The sequence below is a fragment of the Delphinus delphis genome, chromosome 2 (assembly GCF_949987515.2).
Source record: "Delphinus delphis chromosome 2, mDelDel1.2, whole genome shotgun sequence".
Lineage (NCBI taxonomy): Eukaryota > Metazoa > Chordata > Mammalia > Artiodactyla > Delphinidae > Delphinus > Delphinus delphis.
Window position 1 is genome coordinate 105,346,993 of NC_082684.1, and position 12,733 is coordinate 105,359,725.

The following is a 12,733-nucleotide window of genomic DNA, read 5'->3' on the forward strand; positions in this document are numbered from 1 at the left end:
GAGGATCCCACATGCCGCGGAGCGGCTGGGCCCGTGGGCCATGGCCGCTGGGCCTGCGCGTCCGGAGCCTGTGCTCCGCAGCGGGAGAGGCCACAGCGGTGAGAGGCCCGCGTACCACAAAAAAAAAAGAAAAGGTAAAATTATCATTATATGCAGATGACATGATAATATATAGAGAAAACCCTAAACACTCCACACAAAAACTACTAGAGCTGGGCTTCCCTGGTGGCGCAGTGGTTGAGAGTCCACCTGCTGATGCAGGGGACATGGGTTCGTGCCCCAGTCTGGGAATATCCCACATGCTGCAGAGCGGCTGGGCCCATGAGCCATGGCCGCTGGGCCTGTGCGTCTGGAGCCTGTGCTCCGCAACGGGAGAGGCCACAACAGTGAGAGGCCCGCGTACTGCAAAAAAACAAAAAACAAAAAACAAAAAACTACTAGAACTGATAAACAAATTCAGCACGGTAGCAGGATACAAGATTAACATATAGAAATCTATTCCACTTCTTTACACTAACAATGAAATATCAGAAAGGGAAAGTAAAAAAAAAAAAAAAAAAAAAGCAAAACCCTTTCACAATCACATCAAAAAAAAAAAGATGCAGCAAAAGCAGTTCTAAGAGGGAAGTTTACAGCAATACAATCCTACCTTAAGAAACAAAACAAAACAAAACAAAACAAAGAAGAAACATCTGAAATAAACAACCTAACCTTACACCTAAAGCAATTAGAGAAAGAAGAACAAAAAAACAAACCCCAAAGTTAGCAGAAGGAAAGAAATCACAAAGATCAGATCAGAAATAAATGAAAAAGAAATGAAGGAAACAACAGCAAAGATCAATAAAACTAAAAGCTGGTTCTTTGAGAAGATAAACAAAATTGATAAACCATCAGCCAGACTTACCAAGAAAAAAAGGGAGAAGACTCAAATCAATAGAATTAGAAATGAAAAAGGAGAAGTAACAACTGACACTGCAGAAATACAAAGGATCATGAGAGATTACTACAAGCAACTCTATGCCAATAAAATGGACAACCTGGAAGAAATGGACAAATTCTTAGAAATGCACAACCTTCGGAGACTGAACCAGGAAGAAATAGAAAATATGAACAGACCAATCACAAGCACTGAAATTGAAACCATGATTAAAAATCTTCCAACAAATAAAAGCCCAGGACCAGATGGCTTCACAGGTGAATTCTATCAAACATTTAGAGAAGAGCTAACATTTATCCTTCTCAAACTCTTCCAAAATCACCATCACTCTGAGACCAAATCCAGACAAAGATGTCACAAAGAAAGAAAACTACAGGCCAGTATCACTGATGAATATAGATGCAAAAATCCTCAACAAAATACTCGCAAACAGAATCCAACAGCACATTAAAAGGATCATACACTACGATCAAGTGGGGTTTATCCCAGGAATGCAAGGATTCTTCAATATACGCAAATCAATCAACGTGATACACCACATTAACAAATTGAAGGAGGAAACCGTATGATCATCTCAATAGATGCAGAGAAAGCTTTCGACAGAATTCAACATCCATTTATGATAAAAACCCTCCAGACAGCAGGCATAGTGGGAACTTTCCTCAACATAATAAAGGCCATATATAACAAACCCACAGCCAACATCGTCCTCAATGGTGAAAAACTGAAACCATTTCCACTAAGATCAGGAACGAGACAAGGTTGCCCACTCTCATCACTATTATTCAACATAGTTTTGGAAGTTTTAGCCACAGCAATCAGATAAAGAAAAGAAATAAAAGGAATGCAAATTGGAAAGAAGAAGTAAAGCTGTCACTGTTTGCAGATGACATGATACTATACATAGAGAATCCTAAAGATGCTACCAGAAAACTACTAGGCTAATCAATGAATTTGGTAAAGTAGCAGGATACAAAATTAATGCACAGAAATCTCTGGCATTCCTATACACTAATGAAAAAAAATCTGAAAATGAAATCAAGAAAACACTCCCATTTACCATTGCAACAAAAAGAATAAAATATCTAGGAATAAACCTACCTAAGGAGACAAAAGACCTGTATGCAGAAAATTATAAGACACTGATGAAAGAAATTAAAGATGATACAGATAGATGGAGAGATATACCATGTTCTTGGATTGGAAGAATCAACATTGTGAAAATGACTCTACTACCCAAAGCAATCTACAGATTCAATGCAATCCCTATCAAACTACCACTGGCATTTTTCACAGAACTAGAACAAACAGTTTCACAATTTGTATGGAAACACAAAAGACCCTGAATAGCCAAAGCAATCGAGAAAGAAAAACGGAGCTGGAGGAATCAGGCTCCCTGACTTCAGACTATACTACAAAGCAACAGTAATCAAGACAGTATGGGGCTTCCCTGGTGGTGCGGTGGTTGAGAGTCCACCTGCCGATGCAGGGGACACGGGTTCATGCCCCAGTCTGGGAAGATCCCACATGCCACGGAGCAGCTGGGCCCGTGAGCCATGGCCGCTGAGCTTGTGCGTCCGGAGCCTGTGCTCCACAACGGGAGAGGCCACAACAGTGAGAGGCCCGCGTACAGCAAAAAAAAAAAAAAAAAAAAAAAAGACAGTATGGTACTGGCACAAAAACAGAAATATAGATCAATGGAAGAGGATAGAAAGCCCAGAGATAAACCCACACACATATGGTCACCTTATCTCTGATAAAGGAGGCAAGAATATACAGTGGAGAAAAGACAGCCTCTTCAATAAGTGGTGCTGGGAAAACTGGACAGCCACATGTAAAAGAATGAAATTAGAACACTCCCTAACACCATACACAAAAATAAACTCAAAATAGATTAAAGACCTAAATGTAAGGCCAGAAACTATCAAACTCTTAGAGGAAAACATAGGCAGAACACTCTGTGACATAAATCACAGAACGTTCCTTTTTGACCCACCTCCTAGAGAACTGGAAATAAAAACAAAAATAAACAAATGGGACCTAATGAAACTTAAAAGCTTTTGCACAGCAAAGGAAACCATAAACAAGACGAAAAGACAACCCTAAGAATGGGAGAAAATATTTGCAAATGAAGCAACTGACAAAGGATTAATCTCCAAAACATACAAGCAACTCATGCAGCTCAATATCAAAAAAACAAACAACCCAATCCAAAAATGGGCAGAGACCTAATTAGACATTTCTCCAAAGAAGATATACAGATTGCCAACAAACACATGAAAGAATGCTCAACATCATTAATCATTAGAGAAATGCAAACCAAAACTACAATGAGATATCATCTCACCAGTGAGAATGGCCATCATCAAAATCTACAAACAATAAATACTGGAGAGGGTGTGGAGAAAAGGGAACCCTCTTGCACTGTTGGTGGGATGTAAATTTATACAGCCACTATGGAGAACAGTACGGAGGTTCCTTAAAAAACTAAAAATAGAACTACCATACGACCCAGCCATCCCACTATTGGGCATATACCCCGAGAAAACCATACTTCAAAAAGAGTCATGTACCACAATGTTCATTGCAGCTCTATTTACAATAGCCAGGACATGGAAGCACCCTAAGTGTCCATCGACAGATGAATGGATAAAGAAGATGTAGCACATATATACAATGGACTATTACTCAGCCATAAAACGGAATGAAACTGAGTTATTTGCAGTGAGGCCACAAATGGCCACGCTAAAGCAATCTACAGATTTAAGTGAGGTGGATGGACCTAGAGACTGTCATACAGAGTGAAGTAAGTCAGAAAGAGAAAAACAAATACCATATGCTAACACATATATATGGAATCTAAAAAAAAGAAAAGAAAAAGAAAATGGTCAGAAGAACCTAGGGGCAAGACGGGAATACAGATGCAGACCTACTAGAGAATGGACTTGAGGATACGGGGAGGGGGAAGGGTAAGCTGGGACAAAGTGAGAGAGTGGCATGGACATATATACACTACCAAATGTAAAATACATAGCTAGTGGGGAGCAGCCGCATAGCACAGGGAGATCAGCTCGGTGCTTTGTGACCACCTAGAGGCGTGGGATAGGGAGGGTGTGAGGGAGGGAGACGCAAGAGGGAAGAGATATGGAGACATATGTATATGTATAACTGATTCACTTTTTTATAAAGCAGAAACTAACACACCATTGTAAAGCAATTATACTCCAATAAAGATGTTAAAAAAAATCACATAAAAAAAAACAAACAGGGGGCTTCCCTGGTGGAGCAGTGGTTAAGAATCCACCTGCCAATGCAGAGGACACGGGTTCGAGCCCTGGTCCGGGAAGATCCCACATGCCACGGAGCAGCTAAGCCCGTGCGCCACAACTACTGAGCCTGTGCTCTAGAGCCTGCGAGGCACAACTACTGAGGCCTGCACGCCTAGAGCCCGTGCTCCACAAGAAGCCCACGCACCATAACGAAGAGTAGCCCCCACTTGCTGCAACTAGAGAAAGCCCACGTGCAGCAACAAAGACCCAGTTCGGCCAAATAAATAAATTAATTAATTAATTAAAAAAACAAAACAAAAACAAAACAACTTAAGAATAAACCTGACCAAGGAGGTGAAAGACTTATGTGATGAGAACTATAAAACACTGATAAAGGAAACCGAAGATGTTTCAAAGATATGGAAAGATATCCCATGCTCTTGGATTGGAGGAATTAATATTGTTAAAATGGCCACGCTACCCAAAGCAATCTACAGATTTAATGCAATCCCTATCAAATTACCCAGGACATTTTCCACAGAAATAGCAAATAATTCTAAAATTTATATGAACCATTAAGGCCTCAGAATTGCCAAAACAATCCTGAGGAAAAAGAGCAAAGCAGAAGGCATAACCCTCACAGACTTCAGACCATATTACAAAGCTACGGTAATCAAAACACCATGGTACTGACACAAAAACAGACATGAATCAACGGAACAGAATAGAGAGCCCAGAAATAAACCCACAAACCTACAGTCAATTAATCTTTGACAAAGGAGACAAGACTATACAATGGAGCGAAGACAGTCCCTTCAAGCAAGTGGTGCTGTGAAAGCTGGAGAGCCACATGTAAATCAATGAAATTAGAACATACCCTCACACCATACACACAAATAAACTCAAAATGGCTTCAAGACTTAAATATAAGTCATGACACCTTAAAACTCCTAGAAGAGAATGTAGGCAAAACATTCTCTGACATAAATTGTACCCATGTTTTCTTAGGTCAGTCTCCCAAGGCAATAGAAATAAAAGCAAAAATAAACAAATGGAACCTAGTCAAACTTATCAGCTTTTGCAGAGCAAAGGAAACCATAAACAAGACGAAAAGACAACCTACAGACTGGGAGAAAATATTTGCAAACAATGCAACCAACAAGGGCTCAGTTTCCAAAATATACAAATAGCTCATACAACTCAATAACAAAAAAACAAACAACCCAATCAAAAAACGGGCAGAAGACCTAAACAGACATTTCTCCAAAGAAGACATACAGACGACCAGTAGGCACATGAAAAGATGCTCAACATTGCTAATTATTAGAAAAATGCAAATCAAAACTACAAAGAGGTACCACCTCACACAAGTCAGAATGGTCATCATTAAAAAGTCTACAAATAGCAAATGGTAGAGAGGGTGTGAAGAAAAGGGAACCCTCCTATACTGTTGGTGGAAATGTAAATTGGTGCAGCCACTATGAAAAACAGTATGGAGGTTCTTCAAAAAACTAAAAATAGAGTTGCCATATCATCCAGCAATTCGCACTCCTGGGCATATACCCAGACTAAACTATAATTCGAAAAGATACATGCACCCCTATGTTCAGAGCAGCACTGTTTACAATGGCCAAGACATGGAAGCAACCTAAATGTCTCTGGACAGATGAATGGATAAAGAAGACGTGGTATGTATGTATGCACACACGTGTACACACACACACACACACACACACACACACACACAATGGAATACTACTCAACCACAAAAAAGAATGAAATAATGCCATTTGCAGCAACATGGATGGGTCTGGAGATTATCATACTAAGTGAATTAAGTCAGAAAGACAACTACCATATGATATCACTTATATGTGGAATCCAAAACAAGACACAAATGAACTTATTATGAAACAGAAACAGACTCACAGACATAGAGAACAGACTTGTGGTTGCCAAGGGGCTGAGGGGATTAAGGAGGGATGGATTGAGAGTTTGGGATTAGCAGATGCAAACTATCACATATAAAATGGATAAACAACAAGGTCCTACTGTGTAGCACATGGAACTATATTCAATATCCTGTAATAAAACCATAATGGAAAAGAAAAAAAAAGAATGACTGAACATATAAACATACTGAATATATAGAAACCAATAAGTTCATTATAACACTACCACTAAAAATAATAGAGGAAGTCACCTCATACCGATTAGGGTGGCTACTATGAAAAAAACAGAAAATAACAAATGCTGGTGAGGATGTGGAGAAATTGGAACCCATGTGCACTACTGGTGGGAATGTAAAATAGTACAGCCACTGTACAAAACAGTATGGGGGCTCCCCGAAAAATTAAAAATAGAATTACCATATGATCCAGCAATTCCACTTCTGGATATATACCCAAAAGAACTGATATTGTACAACACAAGGAATATAGCCAGTAATTTACGATAACTATAAATTTTGGAGTATAACCTTTAAAAATTGTGAATCACTGTATTGTACACCTCTAACTAACATAATATTGTACAGCAACTATAATAAAATAAAATAAAATACTTGATCACACAAAAAAAGAATTGCAAGTAAGGTCCTGAAAAGGTTATCTGTACACCATGTTGATAGCAGCATTATTCATAATACAACTGGAGGCAACTCAAGTGTCCATCAGTGAATGAATGGATAAACAAAATGTGGTATATACAACAACAGAATATTATTCAGCCTTAAAAAGAAAGGAAATTCTGTCAAATGCTAAAATATGTATGAACCTTGAAGATATTATACTAAGTGAAATGAGCCAGTCAAAAAGAGACAAACACTGTATGATTCCATTTATGTGAGCTACCTAGAATAGTCAAATTCATAGAAACAGAAAGTAAAATGGTGGTTGCCAGGGGGAAAGGGGAGGGGAGAATAGGGAGTTGTTATTTAATAGGTTTAGAGTTTCAGCTCTGCAAGATGAAAAGAGTTCTGGAAACTGACTTCACAACAATGTGAATGTACTTAACGCTACTAAACTGTACACTTAAAAAATGGTTAAGATGGTAAACTTTATGTTACGTGTATTTTACCACAATTTTTAAAAATAATAGAGGAGGGACTCTCAAAACACCATTTAAGATTGTTGGGGCATCAATTCACTACTGTGAAAACTGTTAACTGAGGGAAACAAATTTATCCACTTTTCCAACATAAACTGTATTTCAGCGTAACCTAATAGCCCTCAAGGAAGAGGAAAAGATTTTATACAGAATTCCAGCTAATAAATGAGAAAGAAATAATAAAATTTAAAACAACCTCCTGCAACTCCTAATAAAATTACTGTCTCAAGCAGCAATTATTAATGGCTGCTAAAATCATTAGGTAAAAAGATAGGAAACTTTATAAGGAAGGGATCTGAACATCACCAACCTAAACTCACTGATCAAGTTTAGCATCATTAAAACGGAGACAATCAAGCACATTGTGCCTCCCTGAAGTAATGAATTACGAAGAACACAGATTTCCCATTCCTCAAGATGAATCTAATCAAGTCTTCATTGCTAACTTCTAGTCTACAGATAAAATATGGGGTATAGAACAAATTAACTGTATGAGGAAGCAATCAAACTCAAAATTATCCTGAAAAATTCTCAGGAAGCAATCAGTGAAACCCAGAATTGTCCTGGAAAGTTCTCAGGACACACGAACCAGTTTCTTCAACAAAACAATGATGTGAAAAATAAGGGGGGGCGGGGAGCCCTTGTTGGGTGGAGTAGGAAAAGGTACTGCTCTAGATTGAGAAATTTCAAAGATATAACAAACAAACACAACACTTGGTCCACATCTGGATTCTGATTCAAAACAAGCTCAACTGTAAAAATACAATTTTGACATGAATGGAAAATTTGAATATGAATTGTATTAGACAATGTTAAAGAACTGTTATTAATTTTGTTAGGTGTGATAATGACATAGTTAAACAAAAGCTTAAGAACAAGAAGAAGTAATCTCTTTGTGCTTACATCTGCCCAACAAGGTGGCTTGGAATGTAAGGGGAAGGACCCCCTCCAGCCACTGCAGAGGGAGGCATAAGTGGTTCAGACTCCCAGGAAGAAGTCAAAGGCCCAAACATGCTGTCCTACAGTCCCTCCAGCAGAGTGGAGCCCAACCCCACCCACTGGTCCACTGCCTGCCCCTCATATGGCCTAAAGCTTGGGTACCATCTTGGGAAACCCAAAGCCAACGGCCATCAAGGTTAGATTTTGATCCCAGAACTCAAGCCTTCCCCTTTCCCTGAGACTCTGAGGCCACATTTATTGGCAGGAGATTTTGTGAGAGAACAGAGCTGGACTGAGAGAAGCCTCACAGCAGCCCCTCCCTTTCCCTCTGGGGGGGCCCTCTTGTCCAGCTCCCACTGAAGGAGAATGACACAGAGAAGATGCAGGATGAGAAGGGTGCCAGCCTGGGATCCTACACCCAGACCTTAGCCTGCTCAGATTTTAAAAGGCGAGTGAAGAAAAGTGTGGGGGAAAAACCACAGGCACAGGTATCAGACCTTCACTGGCAAAGGTTCTGATCAGATGACCCAGAAGAAGTGATCCTGTCCAAGTTAATCATGCTGGTACAGCAGGAATACCTGAAGCCCCAGAGGAAAGGGCCTGGGGGACCCACACTCCACCTGACTCATTAGAAAGAAAATGCAAACTGAAACAGAGAAGGTGAAGATGAGAGGCAACAGGGACTTACAGCAGCTTGCTGGCCCCTTTCAGGGGCTGCCTACTGAATTCTACCTCCTGTCTCTAGCCCAACACTCCCAAGGCTGGTCTCCCTCCCAACAACTCCCTGTTCCTCAAACCACTTTGCACTTTCCCATACCTTTGCCCTATACCTGGAACACCCCTTGCCCCTCCCCCTCCTCCAAACTCATCCCTGCAGGTCCAGCTCAAATGTCATGTCCACGTGGCACCCTCCCTATGCCTGGAACCACGAGGAATTAGTCCCTCTGAGGAACTCTATGCAACTATGTTACAAGCCTGTTTTCAGCCCTTAGCCTGCCGCACACTCTAGCAGTTCGGGTGGGGAGCCCTGCCCTTGCTGAGCCATCGTGAGCTCCTGAAGAATGGTGTGACTTCCTCCTACGGGCAACCCTGCTCTTGACACAGAGCCTCTGTGCACACGGGGAACACTCAATAAACAAGGGCAGAGCTCATCAAGACACCAACAGGTGCGTGGGTCACTGTGAACTGAAGTAAAAAGAGCTGGTCTGCTTTCCTTCCAGGGCTCTGTGGCCCTGGCTTAGGGAGGCTTGGTGAGGGGCTGGGCTTGGCTAAGTTGTTAAGGGAGCCACCTGAAGAGGGAAGAGAAGAGCCTTCTGGAGGCCTGCTTCTTCAGAGTACCTTGCTAATACAGACAACAACCGACACACAAGGTGCCAAAGGGTGTTTTCAGCATGGAATGCCTTAAGTCTCACACACACACACACACACACACACACACTCACACACTCATCAAGTTCTCATCAAGCATAACCAAGAATCGGAACAAGAGATAAGGGCAGCTGCTTTCTTAGTAGTGAGAACAGAGATGAAGGGAAGAGGCCCCAAAGCCTTTGACTCAGGGCCCACATGTCAGTCTACTCTCCTTCCACATCAACCCTGCTACTGGCCCTATGACAGCTTCCCCAAAGGGATTCTGCAAAAACAGCTATGTCCACCGTGGGGCACAACAACTTGGTAAAGACAAGGTTCTTAGAAGTACAGACTGAGGCGCAGGGCAGTGATGCACCTACCTCTGCCCCCAAGTTCTTTGGGCACGTGCAAGGACTGTGCTGACAGCTGCCAGAGACCAGGGGACCATCCAGCAGAGCCCTAGCCCCGGCCCAACAATGGACCCTGAGAGCCCACTGGAGTGGGAGCGGAGTGTCCGTAAATACACTCGTTAAATCTTCAGGGTCTCCCCTCAGTTGTGGGCAGGATGCTTTTCCCAATAAACACCAAGCACTAAATATCCAGGTGGGTCGCTAACCAGCAAGCCAGATTCCTCTTCTAGGACTCTTAAGATGCCACACTGCCCCACATCAATGAGCTTCTCTCTCCATGCCCAGTCATGGAACCGTGCGAACCAGGGGCCTGACAACTATCACAGAGAGGGTCTGCTTACCAGCCCCTCGGTTTCCTCCGTCATCCTCTGGAAATGTGCAGCCATAGCCATGTAGTCTCGCATCTGCTTGTGACATTCGAGACACTTGATACTGTGCCGGATGAGCCTCACAGGGTCTGGGTAGAGTGGCAAAGCTGGGAGTGGGGGGCTGGCACTGCTTGAAGTGAGGCCGTGTTTGGGGGAGGAGGGGGGAGCCGGGGTTGCTGGTGCCGTGGAGTTCGCGGGGGCCGACACGAACATTTGGTCCGCAGAGATGGGCTTCACAAGCAGCTGAGAGCACTGCATGACGAGACCCTTGCTCTTGTGGTCACGGGCATGCCGGAGCAGGCTGCACTTGTTGAAGAAGAGCAGCGTCTGGGAGCACAGTGTGCACAGCACCTCGATGTGGACGCTCCGCCGGCCGTAGTGCTGGCTCAGGCTCTTCTCTAAGGCAAACGCATCCCCACACTCCAGGCAGCAGTACCCACTGGCCGGCACGTGGATCCTGCTGTCCGCAGGCGGGCTGAGATTTGGCGCGTAGAGGGGCACGGGGTTGGAGCTGTGGAGGACCTTGTTGAAGACCTCCACAACCAGTGGGGCGGCCTTTTTCACCTGGTGGACCAGGGGCACCGACATCTGCGTGAGCTGTGGCTGGCTCCGCCTCTGTGCTGAGGACTTGGCCGTCACGGACGCGGCCACACTGTGGGGGACCAGATTCAGGTTGGCCAGGTGCACGGCTTTGGGCAGGAGGTTGGCAGGGGCCAGGGTGGATGCCTGCAGTGCTGTGCTCTGCTGCTGCTTCTTGCCCATCTGTGAGCCCGAGGCAGCCCCCTTTGGGCCCCGGGACCCAGAGCTGCAGCAGGAAGTTGAAGATTCACTGGCTTTTGTCATGCTCTCATCCCCCTTCCTGTCACCCTGAGGGCTCCCTGAATTTGTGCCCACCTCAAGAAAGTGCTCCGCCCCAGACAGGGCAGTGACCTCATCCTCCTGCACCTCGCTCGGGGCCTCAGCAATGGCGCTTCCTAGAGGTGACCCAGCAGGGGACTTACTGGGATCGTCAGGGTCTGGTAGGATCCTTGTGACAGTCCGTTTGATTTCCCCTGATGATGTCTTAATGGTTTTGATTCTGACTTTGGGAATTGCTGGTGGGGAGCTGGCAGCCACAGAAGGGGAGCCTTTGCTGCTGCTGTCACTGCAGATGCTCCGAGGGCTGTCTGATGGCTTGATACTTTTTCTAGTGGCCTCCAGAGGGCTCCGGGGACTCTTTGGTGACTTGGGCATTTTGGGGCTGCCTTTGGAGCCCTCTTTTGTGGGCCCTGAGGGATCCTTTGTGTGGGTAGGCTGATCCTCCTTGGTGACACTGGCCACTCGTTTAGCCTGCAGGGCCACCAAGGCTGCAACACAAGAGGACAGCTTGGAATGAGCTGGCTTAAGACGCTGCCTAGGGGGCACTGACGAGCAGGTACCTAGCTCCGAGGCAAGCCCCTTAGGCTCTCCGATACTGTGGCCGGGGTGGCTGTTGAACTCCAAAGCTTCCCCAAAGAATCGACTGGTATCCAGCTCCTTGTGAGGTTCCACTGCCTTCTGCCCACCTTGCTCGTGCTCCTGCTGACTCCCCAGGGGCAGGGGTTCTGGCTTGGGCTCTTTCTTACAAAAGTGATCAAACATATGCAGCTCTGGGACTGGAAACTTAGTCAGAGCCTCCAGGACCGGGCCCCCCACAGACTCACACCCAGGAGGGGGTGGGAAGTAACTGTCAGCGTGCTTGGGCTTTATCCCAAACCCATTATCTTTGATGGCATCCTCGGGTTCGGGGCTGGAGATTGGACTGAACTGGTTAAAGGTTGGTAAGGGCTCTGACTTGGAAGGTTCCAGCTTGCCGGGGAAACTCCTGGTACTATCTCCATTCATGAAAGTGGAATCAAACTTCCCACAGTTGTGGCCTAGGTTGTGGGGATCCGGAGGCAGGTCCGAGCCCCGGAATCCATTGTGTAGGAGGCTGGGAGCGACGTGGTCTTTCTCCGCTTCAAATGACTCCTGGCGGCTGGTGTTCTTGACGATGACACTCACGGCTGGCACATCTGAGGCTGATCCTGAGTGAGACAAGGACACATTCTCATCCATACACATGCCTGGAGGTTTGAGGGGACTCTCATTCTCCTCACTGGGGGTCTGGATGGCCTCCTTGGCATCAAGGCTGGTGGGGTCTGGGATGTCAAAGGCAGCCAGAAGGTCATCAAAATCTGGAGTTTTCATATCCCCCATGGCTGGATGCTGGCAAGGGCTGTAACAGAAACAGAGAACAGAATCAGTGATCACCAGGATCCCACTGGGCTCTGTCCAGCATCATCTTCATCACAAACCCATCTCGCTAACACACATGCAGCCAGCACGCACATG

The 12,733-nt window shown here is 44.6% G+C and overlaps 1 protein-coding gene across 2 annotated transcripts in view; it reads right to left on the bottom strand.

Moving 5' to 3' along the window:
• Positions 1-12,733, bottom strand: part of ZNF592 (zinc finger protein 592) — a 59,561-nt gene that overhangs the window by 19,557 nt on the left and 27,271 nt on the right. For both annotated transcript variants that reach the window (XM_060005366.2, XM_060005364.1), the window contains one exon: positions 10,355-12,617. In XM_060005366.2, the coding sequence (XP_059861349.1) occupies positions 10,355-12,598 (2,244 nt within the window). In that variant the 5' untranslated portion in view covers positions 12,599-12,617. The remainder of the gene's footprint in view (positions 1-10,354; positions 12,618-12,733) is intronic.